We start from the raw sequence: 22,121 nt of genomic DNA on the forward strand, positions 1-22,121 counted from the left end.
GAGCTGCGGGGAGCAAGGCTTTTGTCCCAGAGCTGCTTGGAGGGGCTGAGATTTCTTTCCTGGCCTCTGGGGTAAGCTCCCCCAAACCTCTCCTGATATAAATCTCCCTGACCTGGTCAGGTCCTCACCTTCCATGCTGCCCGCTCGACTATGTGGTCAATGTGCTCAGTGACATATTTATGCTCCCCTGATTCGTCATCCTGACAGTCAAAAAGCACACTGGCAAAAATCTGCAAAAGAGAAGAGAAAAGAAGAGAGGAGTGATGAGGAGAGCGTGGCTGGGAGTGCATGTCAGGGAGCAGGTTGGCCCGCGGGACTCACCGTGCAAAAGAAATGCACACACAGGAATTCCACATCTACTTTTGGGCCGCAGAGAAATTGGTCCGCCGCTGCCTGGCCACACAGCACACACTCTGGAGGGAGAGAGCAAATGCCAGCGGGAATGAGCACCTCTGTGTGCCGGGGGAAGCATCCCTGAGGGATTGTCCCCAGGGCCCTGCCCCGTCCCTGAGGGGCTGAGGGGCAGGGCTGGGGGCCGTGGCGAGGAAAGGGCAGCGCAGGCACTGCCTCCCCCTGCCACCGCGCTCGGCCCCACGCTGGCCCCCCGACAGCCCCTCTGCTGTGCTGTGGGAGGAAACTTTGCTCTCACCCTGCTCCATGGAGTCGGGGGCCTCCTCCTCTCGCCTCTCGGCCATGGCGCACGTCCTCAGCGAGCGTTGGGAGCGTCCCTGTCCCAGCAGCACCGGGGTGTCTCTCCCAGATGCTCCTCGGCTGACTCTGAGGGAGAAGCGGGGCGCGGGTCAGCTCTCAGCACAGCCCCGGCGCCCCGAGGTGTGGGACCCCCCACTCCTCCCTCAGCAGCCCCCGACCAGCCCCATCCCTCCCCTGCCCTCTCCTCACCTCCCAGGTCGCACTGACGCACGGCTGGAGCCCAGCGACCCTTGTTACAGGCCTGTTGCCGTGGGGCACAGCGGCCATTGTGACATCAGGACCCCCATACATGGGCAGGATCAGCTCTGGCGGTCACCGTAGAACGGTGACATCAGCACCCCCACGTGCGGGCGCTGACCCGCCCAGCCCGAGCGGACTCCTGACAGCAGGGCTGGGCTGCAGACGTGGCTGCAGGTGCTGCGGGGAGACGCTGGGTGTCCGGGGGCTGACCTGGCTGCTTTGGTGGTTTGAGGGCGCTGTACTCTCTGCGCCCGCTGCTCAGAAGGTGTTTTCTGTCGGCAGGGCTGGGGGCCCATCGCTCTGTGTTCTCAGAGGTGAGCCCACAGGAGTCCCTCGCTGGGCCTGGCTGCAGAGAGCTCTGTGGTACTTGACAGGGTTTGACATTTCCCAGACAACGCCCAAAGCTGCCAGCTGACGCTGTTTGACACTCTCCTCTGTAAGAGCCTCCCAGCGGGGATGCCTCTCAACTCTGGCTTTCCCTTCAAGGAATTGTTACCAAAAGCTGCTGTATCTTTGCCACTTGCCAGATGCCACCAATGAATCTCGACTCCTGTTGTTTTGGGCTTTTACGTGTTGCCTTTAATTAGGATGTGTGCTCTTCTGCCCAGGGGCTGGTGGGCAGCTCTCTGGTGACCAAACCCCGGAGAAAACAAGGGCGTTTGCTGTAGGACCTCTGGTACTGGAAGGAACAATCCTTTAGCCCAGGTGTCTTGGGACGTGTCTTGTGGGAGGGGGATACCAGGCCTCCAAACCCAGCAGTTTCTGTCAGCTCATTCTTTGGTCTGTTTTGCTTCTGGCCCTTAACCTGCAGCAGCAGTTTGGGGCTGCACAGAGGTTCAGGGCAGGGTCACCTCTTCCTCCAGGACAGGATCTGCGGATTCAGCTCAGTATTTTAAGCAAGATGGAGCCAAATAAATCTTCCTTCTAGCAAGAGCTGGTACCCAGGGTGGATGAGCAGTTCATTCACAGCTCCTTCAACACTGAAGGAAGTTCCATTTGTCTATTTAAAATCCCTTTCTTGACCACTGTTTAGCATCCTGGTTAAAATTCCTCCGGCACCTTGGATCCGTGTATGGGGATTTAAAAGTGCTCCAGATGAAGCAGGCAAATGAGTCGAACGGCATTTAGTTAATTCCCTGGCTGTCGATAATGCAGCCCACCCTGTGCTGAAGACACCTGGGGCTCGTCTGCTGTTCCTAGTGGAGGTGTCGGGCCCGTTCTCAGAGATGTCCCCGCTCTGTCAGGGACGGCTTTACTGACCAGAGGGCAGGAGGCACTTTGGGAGTGGCCCCTTCGGATGGAGGCTGGAGAGCTCTGCTCTTCTGGCCTGGCCGTCAGGCCGTGGCTTTCACAGTGCTCCCGTCTCTCAGCTCAGCTCTGCTTTCTGTCCTTAGGACACAGCTTTGATTTGCCAGGGCTGAGTCCATCGGGACGTCCCCTACTGCCCACCTGCACGAGACACCCCCCTCTAGCAAGGGACAGGACAACCTCACACATACAGAAAGCAAAACCTCTCGCTAATTACTCCATGGGAATGAGCCGGCAGAGCTTTTTGTCCGGATGGCGCCCGTGCTGCCGTCAGCTTCAGGAGCCCAGCGCTTCCAGCACGGCATCTTCCTCCCCGTTCCCCCTGCCCTGGGCAGATCTCTGCCTCAGGCCTGGCCCTGCTGTTTCATGAGCGGTGCCCTCTGGGCGCGGTTATCGAGTGTTAGGACAGACTGTGGGTGTTGCGCTGTGTTACACAGCCGTGGTCGTGTCAGTCAGACGTGGACAAGTCCCAAGTGCAGATGTGCGGCGACAAGTGCCCGTTATTTGGCCCCGACTCCAGGAGAACCGAACCCCTTCAGCCTTCTCAGTCTGGGTGGCGATGAGCGATGGAGAGCAGCTGCAGACTGTCAAGGGGTCGGCGACAGGAGGATCCTTTGCTCTGCTCCCCCCATTACCCTGCTCTGCTGGCAAGCGTGCGTGCGGGGGTGCGGGTGGCTGCATCCCGCGTGCGTGTGTGCTGCAGCGTGTGCACGCGCTGCCTGTGCGCGTGGGGTGTGTGTGTGTGTGTGTGTGTGTGTGTGCACGTGCCCCAGAGCTGTCTGCGTGTCACATCCATTTTCCTGTCCCCTCTCTGCCCCGATGTGCCAGTCTCCTCCGTGCCGGGTGGCTCTGAGCACCTTCCTCTGCGACCAGGCCGGGGTCAGCCCTTTGGAGGGACTCTTTCCCTTTGTGCCCGACGTGGCTGCCTGCAGCCTCACCCTGCAGGTGCCAGGCATGGAAGTCCTTGCCTTGCACAGGAGACTGAACTGGCCTGCAGCGTGGCGAGCTGGGAAACTCGGCAACTTTATTTCAACCACTAAGTCAGGCTGAGCGTTTGTGTGCGCTCAGAGGAGCGTGGGCAGGACGGAGCAGGCCTTTGACACGGAGGCTGCCTTTGGGTCCGCAGGCAGGGAGTGTCCCAGCAGGAGATGGCCCTGGTCCGCTGCCGCCTGCGCTGGATCCTCTTCCTCCTGCTGCTCAAGCCTTTGTTCCCTTTAGGATCTGCAGGAGCCCCTGCAGCCGGGTAAAGAATTGCAGCAGCTGCTGGAGGCGAAAGGGGCAGGAGCTAAACCAGCCCGACTGTGCTGGTGTTGGGCTGGGCCTCTGAAGAGGGGTTGAGGCGCTGAGAGAAGGACTCCATGGCCGTGACGTTGGAGCCGCCCTTGGTGTCCAGTACAGCCCCATCTGTTCCAGGATCCACTCGTAGTAGTGCTGAGTGGAGGTGTAGATTCCGGGCCGTTTTGCTCTCGCGCAGCCTCTCCCCCAGCTGGTCACCCCAGCGAGCCAGAAGTAGTCAGCACTCTTGTCTTTGCAGACGAGAGGACCGCCGCTGTCCCCCTGCGACGGAGGAAAGAGGGTCACGGTGGTGTCGGGTGGCCGCTGGCAGCACTGGGGCCGGCTCCTTCTCTCTGCCAGCACCCCCAGAGCTGTGTCCGCGGCACAGAGGCGCTGCTCAGGTGCTGGGGCCGACAGGACCTTGTCTGGGAGGGGGTGGTGGGCCCGTGGGGTAGGGCTGGCGCTCATCTCTGCACAGCGACGCTGGCCGGGTGCAAGAGGGATGTTCCAGGGCTGGGAGCCGGACCTCGGGGCTGCCAGGAGCGCTGGGTGGGCTTTCTGGGCAGAGTCCCGGGCCTCTGGGGCAAGTGGGGCCCTGGGCAAGGACCTGCAGCCGGGGAAGGGGAGCCCCAGCAGCGGTGGGGACCCAGCGGTGGTGGGAGGGCGACTGGCCAGGCACAGCCCGTGCCGGGGGGTGTCTGGGCGGCTCTAGGGGGCTGCCGGTGCCGCTGGGCGCTGCCTTGTCGCAGGCTCCTACCTGGCAGGTGTCGATGCCGCCCTGCGGGGAGCCAGCGCACAGGACTGAGGCAGCCACGCCGACACGGACCATCTTTCACCAGCCCTGACACCCTGAAGCATCCCCGGGGTTTCCCATTAGATACCAAACCTGGGAAATTCCTCTAACACATCCGTGACCAACAAACAAAAACCTCCTCACTTGGGAGAGCTGCAGCAGGATCCCAGCACCGAGCTGCCGTTGTGGACTGGCACTACAGCTTCTGCTCTGCCCAGCATCTGTACAGACGGGTGCAGCATTTACCTACAGGGAGAACCGTGACAATGGAAGAGACAGCTCCTGTGCACACACATCATACCGGGAAAAAAAGGCTTCGAGGCTGATGCCAAATCAGACTGCGAATATTCAGCCTCTGGCTAGAAGCTACACAAAAGCAAACTGCTTTGGGGAACATCAACAATATCCATGACTTTCTCACCCTCTTCATCACCCATCTGAGAGGCAAGAATCTCCTAAAGCCTCTTTCACAGGCACAGCCCTGAAACCCCCCCACTGCTTCTCTCCGAGTGTGCAAACAGAATATGGAAAGTACAACTCTGAACTCTGTGTGGGCAGTTTCTGAAATGAGACAAGTCATTTTAATGAAGAGAGACCTTTTGCCTTGCACCCGGCAGCTGGCAGGGCTGTGGGCCCAGCATCCCAGAGCAGAGAGCGGGAATGGATGCAGGAACACCCCTCCTTCTGCTGCTTCTTGGGAGAACTACAGTTCAGACACTGGACCCAATACTGACAGAACAGGTCTCTTCACCTCAGTCTTCTCTATGGTCAGGTTAGTTCAGCGTGTTCAGTGAGTTAGGTGTGAAGTAGAAGCTCTGCACAGACACTGACCTTTGTGCAGAAAGCCAGAGGAGCAGCCGGGCTCTGCAGAGGGGCTGGGCTCCAGCACACCCCTGCTCACCCCCCACATCTCTCCCAGCACCTCCCAGCTGGGAAACACTGTCCCACAGCCAGAAGGCAAGAGCCCGCCTGGGCCAGCTCTCGCCCTCGGGCTTCATGCCGGTTCCTGAGCAGCACCTCTCGGCTCTGGTGACCGGCACCCTCTGCAGCACCGCTCCGAGGTGTTTCATCAGGCTGAACCCCCCAAATCCCCACAGAGAGAGGAGAGAATATGAAATGTGTCACTTCTTTCCCACCTGAAGTAAAAATAAAGGGCTAAAATTCCCTTTCCCTGGGGAAACCTGACAGGTAAACCCCGCAGACACCACAGACCCCTACAGAGAGCAAAACCCCCCGAGTTCAAGGGAAAAGGACAGCACAGTCACACAGCAGAACGTCTGCACAGCCCCAGCTGTGACAGAAAACCTCTTTTTTTGAAAACAAATTCAGAACCATGAAGAAGTTTGGGTTTTTAGAACAAAGCTTTCCCCTTCCCCAGTGACTTGCGGAAAAAACTAACTCTCCAACTGTGAAGTTGTAAAGTAGGTATGTTTATTCAGCGCCGGGCGCATGGGGGATCGCTCCTCCACAAGCATGTGCGCCCCTTGCAGCTCTCATCCTGCTTATATATTACATAATAATGCATATTCATAGAATGCTTATACATAAACATAATATTTCCCTGCCTCCCCTCGCTTCTCATGGTAATTAGGTCTCCTCCTCTTGCGTCTGCGCGTTGAGCTCCTTTGGTGGTCGCAAATTCCTGGGCGGGGGTCGTACAGATGAAGTATCTCCTCTTCCTCGCTGATGAACTCTTTACCCTATCCTTGTGCGCAGCCTCAGTTGTTCCCTGGCACCTAGCTAAACCGCAAGGCCAATTAGTGTTAGGATTTGAGGTGATCTATTGCTGATTTGTACTACTTCAAGGACAATAGGAAGCTTCTGTTTGAGCCAGAAGATAATATCTTAGCAACACTGTCAGCCCCTGGTATGTCTTCGCGCATAGCCCCCTCATCTTGGCGCAAGCTCCTCAGTCCTGCGCCATCTAACTCAAATTGTTTAAATTCCCTATCTCACCCAGTGCTGGAAGGGGAAGGGGCTTCCTCATGGCATCTGTGGCTGAGACAGCAGCCAGAGCCAAGGGCCGAAAGAGCCCATCTCCTGTTGGGGGATTTTCAGACTTCATCCCTCGACCGTCTCCACCACAGGCTGTCCCACCATGTCCCACACCTGCACCTCTTTCTCTGCAGGCTGGAGACATCCACCCGGCTAGCACACCCTGCTCTCGGCTCAGCATCTTCCCTCCTTTACTGAGATCTCTCCGTCCTCCCTGGCTGCTCCTGCAAACACAAAGCCTGGGGCTGCTCCAGTCTCCCTCTGGGTGACTCGCCACACCACAGCACTGCCCTTCGACTGATATTGCTGTGTGCGCAGTCTGGGCCACTCCAGCTGCACTGTGTGGCATTACTTCCTTCTCATGCTGTATCTTACTACAAATAAAATCTCCATCATCTCTGAAATCCCCCCTCGGTCACTCTCAGGCTACTCCTGTGTTGTCTGGAGCCTCCACACCGATGGGCCTAAGAACTCCAGATCCCTCAGCCACCCCTACCTCACCAGGCTGCAGAAGTCCGGACATGTCTGGGCTGGGGGGGACCTCAAGAAGGTGGGGGGACACAGACAAGCTGGAAGATGCCCCAGGGCAATGGCCCCTCCCAGGACACCACTAAGGGTCCCTCAGCACCATTCCTGGCACAGCCAGAGAAGAGCCTGATGCTGCCAGCTGGACTGGAAGGCCCCAGCAGCCCAGCCCTGCTGGACGGCCAGGCAGCGTAGACTGGGGCAGACTCTGAGCTCTTCTTGGTGCTGCAAGGCACAGGCAACACTGTCTGCGAACATGGGAAACCCGGACAAAATGCCAACTCCAGAAGAATATGTGCATGGGGACAGTAGTGAAAGGACCCAGAGGGGATCCCAGAAAAGACCATGTGAGCCAGAGGAACTCGCCAGTTAGCCCAGGAACCACAGACTGGATTTGGAGGTGCCAAAGAGAGGGGTAGGGTGCTGGTGGGGAACTCCCTTTCCCCATGGCTGGGGGGGTCTCACAGCTGCCTCTAGGAGCACTGTGGGGTGCAGGCTGGTGCTACAGAAATGTCCTTGTCCTTCGGTTGGTAACCGGACTGAATGGCCCGAATAGCTCTGGCTGACTGAGTGAGGGGAGGAGTCAGGCGTGTGCTGGGACTGGTCCAGGTCCCTCTGAGCCACACCAGCCAAAGCCAGTCTGCTGTGTGTGTGTGTGTCATGTCAGGGGATGGGGAAGGGGGTGCTGGGTGTAAATGTGCTGAATACGGTAGGGCTTGTGAGATTGCTGGTGCCTGAGCAGCTGATAGGCCAAGCGCATGCACATGACTTGTGTCAGAGCTTGCGAGGTCACTTGTGCCTGCTTCCCTTGTAGGCGAGCAGATCACAAGCGGAGGGATGCGTGGTGGTCAGGTCAGAGGTGTCTGAGGAGCTGATAGGCAAGAGGGAGACAAATGCCTTGGGACTGTGCTTGTGATGTCCCTGCTGGCTGAACAGCTGACTGGCCGGGACCAGGTGCACGGCCTCGACAGGGGCATGTGAGGTCACTGGAGGCCGAGTACCTCACCAGTGAGAACATGGCGATGGGTGTACCTGTACTCGTGAGGTCACTGGTGCCTGAGTGGCTGACAGGGCAGGAGCAGGCAGCTGGCATTGTACTGGTTTTGGCTGGGATAGAACTAACTTGTATTTAATGAAAGAGTGCGTGAGGACTGTTGGGCTGAGCTGCTGCCTGGGGTCACACCACGACAAATACATGTAGGGTGTTTTGAGGTCACTGTTGCCTGAGCAGCTGACAGGGCAGGAGCAGGCCCACGGCTGTGTCTGTGCTGATGAGGTCACTCACGCCTGAGCAGCTCCTCGGCCTGGAGTAGGCCCACGGCATGTGTAGGTGCTCATCATGTCCCCGCTGCCTGAGCAGCTGACAGGGCAGGGGCAGAGCCAGAGTTTGTGTTGGCGGGTTTGAGGTCATTGGTGTCTGAACGGCCGATAGGCCAGGAGCAGGCCAAGAGCAGGGGCGGATGCTGTGACATCGCCGGGGGCTGAGTAGCAGATAGGCCAGGAGCAGCCCCTGGCTGTGTGTGAGCTTGTGATGTCGCTGGTGCCTGAGCAGCTGACAGGCCAGGATCTGGCCCATCGCTTGTGTGGGTGCTTCCGATGTCACCAAAGGATCTTTAGAGCGTGCCCAGATGTGGCTTTTTGGAAGAACCATGGCCAGCAGAAGTCCCTACGCCGCACACGCGTGTGACAGCGTGACGCACGCGCACCCAGCAGTGGCGGCAGGAGGGTGTGAGGTCACTGTCAGTGTGACTCCTGGGCACACAGTGGTGGCCACAGGAGGGTGTGAGGTCCCGTCACCGATGCCCCCCGTGGCCGTGGGGCTGAGCGCAGAGCGGCCGTGTGCCTCAGAGGGGCGTCGCAGGGGCAGGAGCTGCCCGGCCCCGTGTCTGCGAGGCCGAAGGAGCAGCCCCTGCAGCCCTGGCTGGAGCTGTCCCCATGGGGTGGCTCGGGGGCACCGCAGGGATGTGCCTGGGCTCGGCGCCAGGAGGAAACCACAGACTTCCTGCCCGGGCTCTGCGGGGGGAGCGCAGGGAGCGCGGCGAGCTCACGTGGGCTGTGGTTTGTGCACCTGCAGGCTGCGGCTCCCGAGCCACCCGTGGGGAATAACGGCCCCTCGGTGACATGCCGAGAGTCAGGGATATGTCTGAGCTGTGTGTCTGCTGCCGGGACAGGGACAGGGCCCAGCTCCAGCTCCAGCTCACTGGCAGGGCCCTTCCCTGGGGCTCTGCAGGGAGGGGCGGGTGAGCCAGCGCTCCGGGGATGGGCTCTGGCCTGGGCTAAGGCCCTTTCCCAGCTGCTGCTCCCAGCACAGAGGGGTCTGAAGCAGGGGCAGGGGCTGGTTCCTTCCCGTCCTGACACAGCCCCCGGGGCAGTCCCAGCCCTGCGGTTCCCATGGCAGGGGCATGGCTGGACACGCGCACCTTGGGCTCCTGGATGTGCCCAGTGTAGGAGATGCTCAGCGCTCCTGGTCCACACAGCAGGCTTCAAGGCATGAAAAACCCATTTCCCCCACTACAACTGACCCTGTCCTGTGACGCCCCACCGCCACCGTGACGTGACACCTGCAGCGGAGCCATCCCTCATATATGGTCATGAATGGCACTGGAGAAGTTCATTGGAGGGCTGGGCTGTGTCGGAGGGGAGATCGCTCCCGATAATGTCTAAAAAGGGGCTGCTGCTGTGATTGGCTCCTCCTGTAGCTGGGCTGGCAGTGCAGAGAGATATTGCCCTCCCGTCGTCATTGTCCCCACGAGTCCCCAGGAGCTGTGGCAGGGAGCGTGGCGCAGCAGGGACGTGCGGGCGGGGCAGGAGGCTCAGGATGGGCAGAGAGGGACTCCTGTCCTCTCAGGTGCTGTGGCTGCTCCTCTGGGTACAGCTGTGCAGGGGTAAGTGCCATCTCCCTTGTCCCACAGCCCAGGGCCAGCGGGTACCAGCGTGGTCATCGGGATCTGTCGGGGAATGGGGACTCTTTGCAGGCGCTACTGAGATGAGGGGCGAATGTGCTCAGTCCCTGGGCCCTGTGCCCACCTGGGTGGGAGAGAGCATCATCTCCTTCTCCAGGCTTCTGCTGCTTAGGGCAGCCTGTGCCTGCCTGGATTCACAGACACCCTGTCCTGGGGTTCCTTTTGGGACCCCCTGTTCCCTGTCACTGAGCCTCTGGAGCCGGTGGTGGCCTAGTGGGTGATGGCAGCCCCCAGAGATCCCCCAGGGCACAGCCAATCTCTCGGGTGCCCCGAAGGGTTTGTGTGCTGCTCCCTGCCCCCTTGTTCCAGGGGAGCCCTGACCCCACAGGGACAGTTTGTACCCCACTGAGAGAAGGGGACTGGGGCATCTACCATAGAGGGACATCCTGCCTGGGGGGCCCGGCCCAGTGCAGGGACTGGGCTGACACCGGGGGTGAGGAGGGGATGTGGGTGCAGGGACCTTCCGGATCCTCTCAGTGGGAACAGGGAAAGCCCTGGGCATGGCGGTGGGTTTGGATGGTGCTGGGGCAGGCAGTTTGCATGGGAAGCTGCAGGCCTGGGCACATGGGGCTGTTCAGGGGGTGCTGGGGAGGAGCAGGGGCCCAGTGCAGGGCTGGGCACTGTGCGGGTGGCCATGGGCAGGAGGGAGGTAGCCACTGGGCTGTGAAAAGATGCCTTGTGTGGTGGGATGGCAAATGACCCATCAGGGCTGGAGCTGTCACCCCCAGCCTTGCACAGCCCATGAGGAGAGAAGGGACCCCTGCAGTGCCCTGGGGACAGCCTGGGGGTGAGTGGGCTCCCACCCTGGTACCTCTGACACTACCCGGGCTGGGGCTTCCCTCAGACCCGCAGTGCTGGGCCTTGGTGCTCTCCTGACCCATCTCATGTCGGTGTTTGCAGGAGCTGTGGAGGTGAGGCTGGCGGATGGCGGCAGTCGCTGTGCTGGGAGAGTGGAGGTGAAACACCAGGGCCAGTGGGGGACCGTGTGTGGTGACTACTGGAGCATGAATGATGCAGCAGTGGTTTGTAAGCAGCTGGGCTGTGGGTCTGCTGTTGGAGCTCCTCAGTACGGACACTTTGGGCCAGGTTCTGGCCCAATTTGGATGGACGATGTTGGTTGTAATGGCACCGAATCTGCCCTGTCTGACTGCACACACAGCGGATGGGGTGAACATAACTGTGTCCATGAAGGGGACGCTGGAGTGATGTGTTCAGGTAAGGGGACAACTATTCTCCATCTCGGTTTGGGATTGTGGAAGGAACCTGGCAGTACCCTCAGGGATCAGCCGTCAGGCACCAGAGCAGTGCCCAATGTGGCTGGTCACACTGCTGAGCTGGCACTGTCATCACTGGTGCCCCAGTCCCTGGGGAAAGGCCAGTGGGACCCTGCCCAGGGTTGCCCTTACGGTGCCTGGCCCCTGAGGTGCCGCAGATGAACCCTCCATCCCTGTCCTGCCCTGTCTGTCGATTCCCATCTCTCTCCTCCTGTTCACCCAGGACCTGTCTGTCAGTGCTGAGGGCCACGTGCCCCCGTGCCAGAGGCACCACAAGTGACTCCTGTGGCCACCCACAGTCCTGGCCGAGGGCATGAGATGGATAGCTGCTGTTGGGTTGTGCCCCCTGGCAGTCACGAGTCCCTTCGCGGTGGAAAAGGGGTTACATGGAGAGGAGAAGCGCTGGGCTTGGTCAGAAGAGCAGGGTGGCACGTGGCTCCTCGTTCCTCTCCCAGGTCACCCCATGAGAGCCGGAGCATGGGGACATGGCCCCGCCAGGCAGTGCTGACCTGCTGCCCAGCCTCTCCTGCCTGCCCCGGCCCCTGGCTGCTCGGTGCCACGGGGGATTTGTCAGCACTTGCTGTCTCTGCTCTGTGCCTGCCCTTGCACCGGGAGCTCGTGTAAGCCCAGGGCTGCTCTTCTCTCCACTCTCCGGCCTTCTGCCCGGCCACGGGCAGGGACGTGCATGCCCAGCAGTGCACTCTGGCCGTGGCTGAGAACCTCTTTCCTGGGTAGGCGCCTGAGCAGGGTGGTGGCACAGTCACCGATTGCAAGTACAGCCTCACTGTAATTTAGACCTGTGATTTGTCCCGTCCCTCAGCAGCGCCCCAACAGCACAAGACCCATGTGGCAATGGGTTCTGTTTCTCATGTCACCAAGGGGTTCCTCATGCATCTCCCTGAGCTCAGTGGACTAGATCAAGCTGCAAAACGCAACACCCCAGGGCCCATTTCCCTGAACCCCAAGTGCTCTGGGTGTGACAGTGCCCAGGGACCAGAACTGGGCAGCCCAAGGTCTCTGGGGCAGCAGCACTTTGTCTGAGAGATTCCTGTGGCTGTGGCTGTGGGGAGAGAAGCAAGCCCACGAGTGCTGTGCTGATTTCTGAGGAGCAGCAGGGTGGGGGCTGATGTGTTTGGGCCATCAGCACCCCCTGAGAGCAGCTGGGGATGTCGTGGGGATTTTTGTCTGTGGCCACCTGGGAGATCGGTCAGGGAATTGCCAGAGGGCTGTGGGAACTCTCAGGGGTCTTTGGCTGCTCCAGAATCTCTGCAGCTGCTCTGAGGGGACAGCCCCTCCTGAGGACGTAGAGGGACCCTTGATGAGGATCTTTGGAAAACTGTCTGTGACTCACACTTCGGTCCCAAAGGCACCCACATGGTTTGCAGGGTCTGCTGTGGGTCTGTCCCCGACACAGCCCCCTGAGTGCTGTGATGGAGCAGTGGAGGCGTGCAAGGGGGCCGGGATGTGTTTGTGTCACCAACACTCCCCCAGCAGCTTCCTCTGGGCTGTGCAATGGGAGAATTGGTCACGGCTTGCTTGGAGGGGATGTGGGATGTGGGCATGTAACTGCCAGAGGGCTCTGGGAACTCCCAGCTCTTTTGGGTTTTTTCCAGGATTTGTCCGTCTGGTGGAGGGGAAGAGCCGCTGCTCAGGCCGTGTGCAGATCCGTGACGGGGACCAGTGGAAAACTGTCTGTGATTCCCACTTTGGTGCCAAAGCTGCGGACGTGCTCTGCAGGGAGCTGCAGTGCGGCGCAGCCCTGCCTGTCCCTGGAGGAAGTCCCTTTGGAGAAGGGGCGGGTCCCGCCTGGGATGGAGAGCTGCAGTGTGTGGGGAATGAATCCCTCCTGGCCTCCTGCCCCAGGGGGTCCCGCGGGGACCAGCCCTGCAGCCCCGCAAACAGCGCTGCTGTCAGCTGCACACGTAAGGGCTCAGGGAGGGTGTTGAACGCTGGGGCTGTGCCGGGGGTTGGGCACCAGAGCAAGGACCGCGCTGGGCCGGGTGTGAGGACAGGAGGGGTGGGTGGGGTTGTCTGCAGCAGGAAAATAGTGCAGAAGGAGCACAAGGGCATGTTGTCCCTCTGGCCTCTCCGGCAGCTGCTGAGGGTCCCAGAGCACCCATCCACCCTCTCTCCTCCTCCTCTGTCCCCAGAGTACACAGGGTTCCGGCTGGTGAACGGCAGCGCAGTGTGTGCGGGGAGGGTGGAGGTGCAGGTGCTGGGGACCTGGGGGACCCTCTGTGCCTCCCGCTGGGATCTCTCGGACGCCCACGTTCTCTGTCGTCAACTCAACTGCGGGTTTGCTGAGTCCATTCCTGGGGGAGAGCATTTTGGGAGAGAGACTGGCCCTGTCTGGAGAGACTCCTTCCACTGTGACGGGACTGAAGCCCACCTGCAGCAGTGCCCAGTGACCGCCCTGGGGGCCTCACCGTGCTCCCGAGGGAACACTGCTGCTGTCATTTGCTCAGGTGAGTGCCAGGAGAATGCTGCATTCACTCCGTTTGTCATCTGTGTGCATCACGGCCACCCAGAGCAGGGCTCCCGTGGCCATACCAGGCTGACCTTCTCCGCGGAGAAGCCCTGGCTTCCCCAGGAGCCATCTGGAGGGCTTTCCCTGCTCAGAGTGAGCGCTCCGCTTTGGGAGAGCTGAGGCCTGAAGGGAGGCAGGCATCTGCCCCCAGGGCAGGGGCTGAGGCCCCAGTGCCACACCGCCAGGCCTGGGCTCCTCTGTTCTCGTACTGTGCAAGGAGCCCGGGACAGGGCCGCAGGGCTCTGCCCCATCCCTCTGGCTGCAGACACCCACATCCCATCCCGCAGAGAGCCCTGCAGAGCCTCGTCCCAGCACCCAGCAGGAGCTGCCTGGGTGCCCCCAGCAGCAGCAGACCTGGCTGTGAGGTGCAGGGAGGGCCCAGGCTTTGCCCTCGCTTCTCCTCAGCACAGGCTCCATCTTGTCCCGTTTGGTGGGGAAATCCCCCCTCGCCCCGCTCCCTGAAGGGTGCCACGCTCCCGGTGCCGCCCTTGGCCGTGGCATCTCTGCTCTCCCCAGGCTCGGCCGGCTTTGGATCCCTGCGGCTGGTGGGCGGAGGGAGCCGGTGCGACGGACGCGTGGAGATCTTCCAGGACGGGGCGTGGGGCAGAGTCCTGGATGACCAGTGGGACGTGCAGGAGGCCAGCGTGGTGTGCCGGCAGCTGCGGTGTGGGGAGGCCGGGACAGCCTACAGCCCCCCAAAGGCTGAGCGAGGGACGGGCCCCGTGGGGCTGCGAGGGGTCCGGTGCGCAGGGCACGAGGCCAGCCTGAGCCTCTGCAACACCTCCCTGCCTGAGAGCGCGCTGGCGGCAGGGGTCGCGGAGGACGTGGGAGTCGTTTGCGGGGGTGAGTGTCACTGCGCAGGCCCCCGGGTGACGTCTGTGCGGGCAGGCGGTCCCTGGCAGCAACCGGGGTTTGTACCCGCTGCAGGGAGCCGGTGGCTGCGGCTGGCGAACGGGGCCGGGCGCTGCGCGGGGAGAGTGGAGATCTACTACCAGGGCGTCTGGGGGACGGTCTGCGACGATGGCTGGGACCTGTCTGATGCCGCCGTCGTCTGCCACCAGCTGGGCTGCGGAGGGGCAGTGGAGGCAGCCGGCTCCGCTCGCTTCGGGGAAGGCTCCGGGCAGATCTGGCTGGCTGCTGTGAACTGCTCCGGGGCCGAAGCTGCTCTCTGGGACTGCCCGGCTGGGGCCTGGGGGCAGCACGACTGCGGGCACAAAGAGGATGCGGGAGTCATCTGCTCAGGTCTGTGCCGGGAGCGGTGGTGGGAGCCTGGTTCCTGGGGAGGCCAGGACGCGGGGAGAGCCGGGCATGGCTGAGGCTGTCCCTGGCTGCCTCTGAGCTCCTGCCCGAGCCCATCCTGTGGGCACCCGTGCCTGGGCACCCTCAGTCCCACTGGGGGTCCTGGGGAGCTCATTCCCTCCCAAGGGTTCTCGGGAGGGGCAGGGGTGTGTGTCCATCAGGGACTTCTCTCTGGCCCTGGGTGCAAAGGGGACGTGTTGGCCCTGCCCCTGCCTGGCTGAGGGCCTGGGGGTGCAGAGGTGTCCTGGCTCCCACACCCCAGGGCAGCCTGTTCCCCTCTGGGGCCTTTTCCTCCCAGAGTTCATGGCCCTGAGGCTGGAGAACGGCGACGGCTGCTCTGGGCTCCTGCAAGTTTTCTACAACGGGACATGGGGGAGCGTTTGCTCCAACTCGATGACTCCCGACACGGTGACGCTGGTGTGCAAGGAGCTGGGCTGTGGCGATGGAGGAACCCTGGAAAGACGCCAGCCGCCTTACAGGGAGTCTGGCCCTGCCTGGCTGGATCGTGTGCAGTGTGGGGAGAGCACCGGCTCCTTCTGGCAGTGTCCCTCCACTCCCTGGGACCCACAGTCGTGCCAAGACCCGCGAGAGGAGACCAACATCACCTGCAACGGTAACTCTGATCCTCCCGGGTACTCCCGTCAGCCCAGCTCCTGCTCCCCACTGGCCACGGCCAGGCACAGAGAAAGAGCTGGGAGGGGCTTTTCCTTTCCGTGTCAGACCCTTCTGCTGCCAGTGGCACAAACACGGCCACAGCCACACCCGTCCAGCAGCAGTTGCCACCCAGGCTGCCGGCAGCGCCTGGGGGAGGCAGAGGCATCTCCAGGTGAGGTCTCAGAAGAGACCAGACAGGTTTCAGAAGAGCCTCCCCTCCATAGACAAGCTACTGCTGCGCTGCGAACCAGGGAGCTCTTGGGGCTGAGCACTCGGGGTCCCCCCACGGTCCCGTGCGTGTCCCCTGGACGACCGCAGCTCAGTTCTGCCATGACCGAGATGGTACAGGGAGGCCCGAGCAGAGCTCAGCCCCGCTCTCGTCTGCATGGTCCCCCAAACCAGCCCCCTCACCGCAGTGTTTCCTTCTTCAGGGGGACGCCCAGAAATGCCCCTGGCCCCGCTGGCCCCGTGCCCCAACTCCTCGAGCTGCACCGGTAAGGAGTTGCCCCTCTGTGTCTGGCAGGGCTCTGCCTGCTGCCCTGGTGCCATGGGAGGTCTCTGCCTTCTGCAGGCAGGGAGAAGATTCGTGCCGTGGGCGGTGAGGACGGGTGCTCGGGCAGAGTGGAGGTCTGGCACCGTGGCTCCTGGGGGACGGTGTGTGACGACTCCTGGGACATGCGGGATGCCGAGGTGGCGTGCAGGCAGCTGGGCTGTGGCCCTGCGGAGTCTGCCCTGCGTGAGGCTGCCTTTGGGATGGGGACGGGCCCCATCTGGCTGGAGCGGGTGGAGTGCCGGGGGACGGAGCCGTCCCTGCAGGACTGCTGTGCCCGGCCTGGGGACGGCGGTGCTTGCCGGCATAAGGAAGATGCTGCCGTGCGCTGCTCAGGTGAGTGGCAGGGCTGGGACCCCTTGGTCGGGCACTGGCAGGGAGCTGGGGAAGACCTTTAGTCCATGAGGTCCTGACATGGCCCCGACCTCCCAAGAGCAAGAATGTTCCTGCAGAGTGCAGGAGGCTGGTGCCAGGCAGGGAGCAGCCTCGGTTGAACTGGATGTGCTCTGGCCACTGCCCATGGGGCCCTGCAGCCCCAGGGCTATCCCCTGGGCTGCCTGTGCCATCCTGCCTGCCTCCCCGAGCAGGGGCGCTGGGCCCTGGCCTGGCCTCCCTTTTGGGCACTACAGGAGGGGCAATGTGGGTTGGATGTGTCAGGGCCACCTACAGACACCCCCATGGTGTGCTGGGAGGAGGCTCCCCGCTCTCCGCACACCCACTGTCTCAGCCCCGCTCTCCTTTTCCTCCTCTGCAGCGACACCCAGGATGGCAACATCCCCTCCCCAAGCAGGTAAGTTGCCTTTCCCCTCAGGCTGGGTAACCCCGGGGCCAGGCTGTGACTCACAGACGGATGGAAGGGGCTCCTTGCTGGGCTGTGAAACTCTCTGGAGGAGGCACTGGGGTGATGGGAGGGTGAGAGGGAGAGTTTTCATTTTGTCAGCAGGGTGGAAGCTTCCCCACACTCACTCCTGGAGCCCCCCAGCTAATCCTGCCTTGTGTGATGGGGTCAGGACTGGTTCTGCGTCCACCTCTCCCACGTCTTGTACTTCTCCCATGTTCTCTCCCCTGCAGTTGCCACCCGAGGCCGTCAGAGCAGCAGCGGGAGTGTCTCAGTGCCCGTCATCATCTGCATCATCCTGGGGGCCCTTCTCTGCCTGCTCCTGGCCCTCCTGGCTGGGCAAGTGCTGAGCGCCAGGGCTGGGCGCAGAGGTGGGTCCTTCCCCAGAGGTCCCAGGGGGAGATACCTCCTGGAAGGGCTGTGGGGCGCTGTGGGGCGTGTCAGCGAGGGGCACAAGCAGAGTGGGGGATGAGACGGTGTGCTGCCACCTTCTCATGTCCTGCCCCACTGAGTGCCTGTCCGTGGCCACCAGCTGCAAGGGCTGGAGAGAGCCCAGAGGTGGGGGGAGCTAGCGATGGGGCGAGGAGAGAAGTGGCAGAGCGGGGACGGCCAAGGCTGGCAGTGCTCTAGGTACTGCTGGAGGGGGCTCTGGGGCAAGGGAGATGCGAGGAGGAGTGCGGGGCAGCAGGGCCCATCACCACGGTGTCAGGCCCAAGCCTGTCCCTCTGCCCAGGCCTGCCCACCCCCAGGACAGGGCCCCACTATGGACCCGTGGGGCAGACAGGGGCAAGCTCCGGGTGCAGAGGACATGTGGGAGCTGCTCCAGGGTGAGGTAAGGGGGACATGACCCAGGGCCAGAGGGACACGAGCGCTGTCTTCAAAGGGATGGTGCGAGGGCGACGCAGCCCCAGAGGATCTCCACAGCGATGTTGCCCTCACGGGGGATGTGGCAGCCGTGCCTGGGCAGCACCGTGGGGCTGTGCTGTCAGAGCAGTCCTGGGCTGGCCCAAGGCACTGGTTTGGGGGAGCACAGTGAGATCCCACTGCCCCTCTGCCTGTCCCTGTGCCAGCCCTGCTTCTGTCCCCAGGCTCCAGGAGAGCTCAGGAGCCCTTCCTCGAGGCCATGTATGAGGAGATTGGCTACAGCCCAGCTTTGGAGAAGCAGGCCACGTTTGGTCACTCAGGTGGGTGTGGGTCCTCCCTGGAGGCACATCTGCAGGACCCTTTCTGCTGGCCCCAACCCAGAGCTGATCCCCTGAAGCCCCCCAGTCCATGGTCCCTCTGGTGCTTGGTCCGTGGGGTCTGTGGGGAGAGCATCCAGGTCCTGGGCCCAAGAGAGAAGCTTTCTCCCAGTCAGATCAGACTGTCCCAGCCGGACAGCCCCTCTCTTCCTGCCCCTGCACCCCATGTGGCACCTGAGGAGTGAGGGCAGGGGCTGGCCTGGGGCAGCTCTGCAGCAACTTTGAGTCAGGGTTTGGCAGGAAGGGGTTGATCTCCCTGCAGAGATGTGATGGACAGAGGAGTCACTGAGTGTCACCATTGGGGATGGGGAGGACATGGGCATCTCCTGTGGTGCTGCCAAGCCCAGTGTCTCAGTCCTGGGTCCCTGCGCATCCTCCCACCCTCTGCTCTGCAGGACGTCTCTTCTCTCTGTCACCAGCTCCCCTCTCCTTTCAGATGTCCTTGTCCTGCCCAGAGATCACCCAGCAGATGGCTACGATGACGCCCGAGAGGTTTCTGATCTGGGGGAGGATGCTGTGCCTGGGCAGGGAGAGTGGGAAATGCCCAGGATGCCGGAGGAGGGAGCAGGCCCCAGGGATGCACCCAGAGGTGAGAGGGAAAGACAGCGCTGGCTGTTCCTAGGGTGCCATCCCTGCTGCCCCCCATGTCACTACTGTACTGAGGCCCAAACCTCCTGGGAAGGCAGAACCTGCCTGGGAGTTTTCCTTGAAAGGCCTGGAGGTGGGAGAAGGAGCTGAATGTGGTGAGGAGCAGGGAGGGTGGTGGGGTACAGACGCCAAGGGTGAACTGAAACGTCCAGCTTTGCTGCTTGCAGGGGTCACCCCCCGCTCCCGGAGAAGTGCCGAGGTCCCTGGAGCTGAAGGAGACACCTCGTCCCTGTCCCCGGGGAGCATGGGCTATGATGATGCTGAAGAGGTGTCTGTGGCACATCCCCATGAGGACCCAACGCCTGTGACACTGTGGCTTGGTGCACAACAGTCCCTGAGCCCCCGGCCAGGAGAGCCCATCCCTGCCCTGCAGCTGGGTGCAGGCGGGAGGGAGGAGAGGTCTGTGCAGCTGGGAGAGCCGTGAGCACCAGGGAACCGACTCCCTTGGCCCATGGGCAGCAGAAATCAGCGGGTGTTTCCTCTGGTTTTATTCCCATTTTTATGCTGGGCCTCCTTATTTGTTCTCATTAAAAGTCTGTGGGGGCTTTGACCCAGGGCTGTCCTTGCCTGCCAGGTGTCAGGGCATTTCCTGAGGCTGGTCGGGGGAGCAGAGAACAAAGACTCAGTGGTAGGGAAGGGCCGTGTCTCAGGACAGAGGTTTGTGGTCCCTGGGGAATACTCTTAGTGACAGAAATATTTCCATCCTGCTGGCCACAGGCAGTTCCTAGTCAAAATGTCTCTCTGATCGTTCCCGTGATGTACCCCGGTGGGAGCACCCGTCTCCTCACCCGCGGGTTCCGGCTGCTCTTTCCCCCAGGCCCTGACTCAGCCACAGGGATCCCGCAGTGCAGAGGCCGTGACAGAGCTGCCATGTCAGGGGAAGCCCTGGGCTCTGGCTCATAGAAGTGAGCCTAAGGTGACCACAGGGCCCGGAGCGCCCCAGCCTGACCAGGGGAGATGGTAACATGCAGATAGTTCCCTTGGTGCTCAGGGCAGGCCCCAGCATAGAGTGCAGAGCCACTTTCTGTTCACACGGGGCTGGGACTCTGGCCGGATTCCCTGTGGGGAGCAGCCGCAGCTCTGCAGCCCTGCAGACAGCAGGATCTGGCCCTGGAGCAGAAGCGGGGAGGAGGCAGATGTTGGGAACATCCTCTGCTATTGCAGTGTTGGCCCATTCCCTGCTGGGAGCTCCTCCACCCCTGGGGTGACCCTGGGGGGAGCCGGGGGGAGCTGAGGTTCACACACCCCTCTGCCCCACACCCGGAAGCCTTCTTGCTGGCAGCCCCCATGGGAGACCAGAGTTCCCAGGGCAAGACCCCCACGGTGACGGGTGACATACATGGGCGTGGCAAACACAGCCTCCAGCCCCTGACAAACTCCCGCTGGGATAAGCTCCAGCCCCGCATCTCAGAGGAATAAGGTCTGAAAGTGAAGTAAAGAAGAAGAGGGGAGTGTTATCTTCTGGACAAAGGATGGTGGGCGCCTCTGGGCAGTATGGCCTCAAGGTGCCCCAAGCGGGGACTGGGGAGAAGAGCCCAGTGCCTGTCCCGTGCCACCTCCCCGCCAGCTCTGCCCTCCCACAGGTATAATATTTCTGCCTTACTCTGGCAGCTGGTAGAGGTTTGGCTCTTCATTCCAGGCCTGGGTACGCTGGAGGGGGCAGCACCCCTGAGCAGAAGGAACCTGTTTCATGGCATTTGGGCACCGGAACACTCTGGCCCTGATGGCTGGGTCTGTTCTCTGCAGCCAAGCGGGATTGTCACTGTGCCCCAGAGCTGGGGGTGCTCCTGCAGCTCCTGAGAACCTGAGGGGAGCGCAGTGAGACCCCAACCCTCAGCACTGCAGCCCCACACCGGGCAGAGCTCAGCTGCGGAAAGCCCCCGGGAGATCAGCCTTATTTCTGAGTTTGGGCTCACCATGCCCAGGGGCTGGGCACCCTGAAGGGAAAGTCCGTGTCTCACACCCCATTTAGTTGCCAGTGTCTTGCTGGGGGAGCAGCCGAGGCACCACCTCCTGGCTATCGCCGCCTCTGCCTGGCGGTGGACAGGCCTGTGCCTCTCCAATCCCACCCACACAGGGCGGATGGAGACACCAAACACCCCAGCAACAAGAAGTGGGCACCGGCCCCACCAGACCCCCTGTGCAGGGCCGTGCCTGACCTCAGCATCTCCAGGTTCCCTTGTTTTGCAGAGAAATCACTCTATAACTTCTGGAGTTATAACGTGGGTATGTTTATTCAGCGCCGGGCGCATGGGGGATCGCTCCACCACAAGCACACGCGCCGTTTGCAGCTCCCGTCCGGCTGATACGTTACAGAATAGTGCATATTCATGGAACGCCTGTACATATACGTAGTGTACCCCCGCCTCCCCTCGCTCCTCATGGTAATCAGGTCTCCTCCCCTTGCGCCTGCGCCATGAGCTCTTCAAGCTCCGGTCAGGGGTCAGAAATTTCTGGGCAAGGGTCGGATAGGTGAAGTACCTCTTCTTCCTCGCTGATGAACTTTTCACCCTGTCGCTCTGCGCTGCCTCAGTTGTTCCCTGGGCCCCGGCCAAACCGCCAGGCCAGTTTGTGCTGGAATCTCGGGTGATTTGTTGCTGGAACACACAACTTCAAGGACCAGAAGAAACTTCTCTTTGGGCTAGGAGATTGCAGCCTAGCAACGTTATCAGCACCGTATGTCTTGTTCGAACAGTCCCATACGCCTCCCCTTGTTTTTGCGCAGGCCTTGCACCATCAATCTAAGATTGTTTAGACTCCCCGTCTCATCCCCCCCTTTTCTTCTTACTTAGTAAATTCTTTTACTACTTATTTATCTACTTCTTAATCTATTTCCCTTGTCCTATAATATGTTAGTGCTATCCTACAAATCAATCAGTTTATTGCTTAAAGCTCGGATTGTGATATAAAGCGTCATACACAGCTTGCAAGCGTTTTGTAAGTCTCCAGATCCATCCATATATAGCTACAGTAAGGATCAACAAAATTGCTACAGCTATTAATAAAGCAACCACTGGGTGAAGGGCTGTGTTTAAGGTGCCAGTAGCTGTCGGCGACCATCTGAAGAGCGTATCCCAGCAATTATGTTCCCCTTCCTGCTCAACCATCTTTAAGACCTTTTTTATCCTTTCCCCATCATGAAAGGTTGTGAGTAAAGTTTCTTGCCCTTTTTCCTTAACTTCTTCCAGTATCCGGTGTAAGTCTGGGTGTTTTAATAGGCTTTCTATATGACTGACATTTAACCCTGTGGGGACAGGAAGTACCTTTACCATGAGGCTGC

General features: G+C 61.1%; 1 protein-coding gene across 1 annotated transcript; it reads left to right on the top strand.

The window, feature by feature from the left end:
- Positions 1-10,694: 10,694 nt before the first annotated feature.
- LOC141972476 (antigen WC1.1-like) lies at positions 10,695-20,260 on the top strand. Its single transcript, XM_074930343.1, has 13 exons — positions 10,695-11,025; positions 12,698-13,006; positions 13,235-13,549; positions 14,128-14,454; positions 14,539-14,853; positions 15,209-15,523; positions 15,996-16,058; positions 16,136-16,450; positions 16,869-16,904; positions 17,186-17,323; positions 18,041-18,136; positions 18,630-18,782; positions 20,124-20,260. Exons 1-13 carry the CDS (start codon positions 10,695-10,697, stop codon positions 20,258-20,260), a joined length of 2,850 nt encoding a protein of 949 aa, XP_074786444.1.
- The last annotated feature ends 1,861 nt before the right edge of the window (positions 20,261-22,121 follow it).

The sequence above is a fragment of the Athene noctua genome, chromosome 33, assembly GCF_965140245.1.
Source record: "Athene noctua chromosome 33, bAthNoc1.hap1.1, whole genome shotgun sequence".
Classification (NCBI taxonomy): domain Eukaryota; kingdom Metazoa; phylum Chordata; class Aves; order Strigiformes; family Strigidae; genus Athene; species Athene noctua.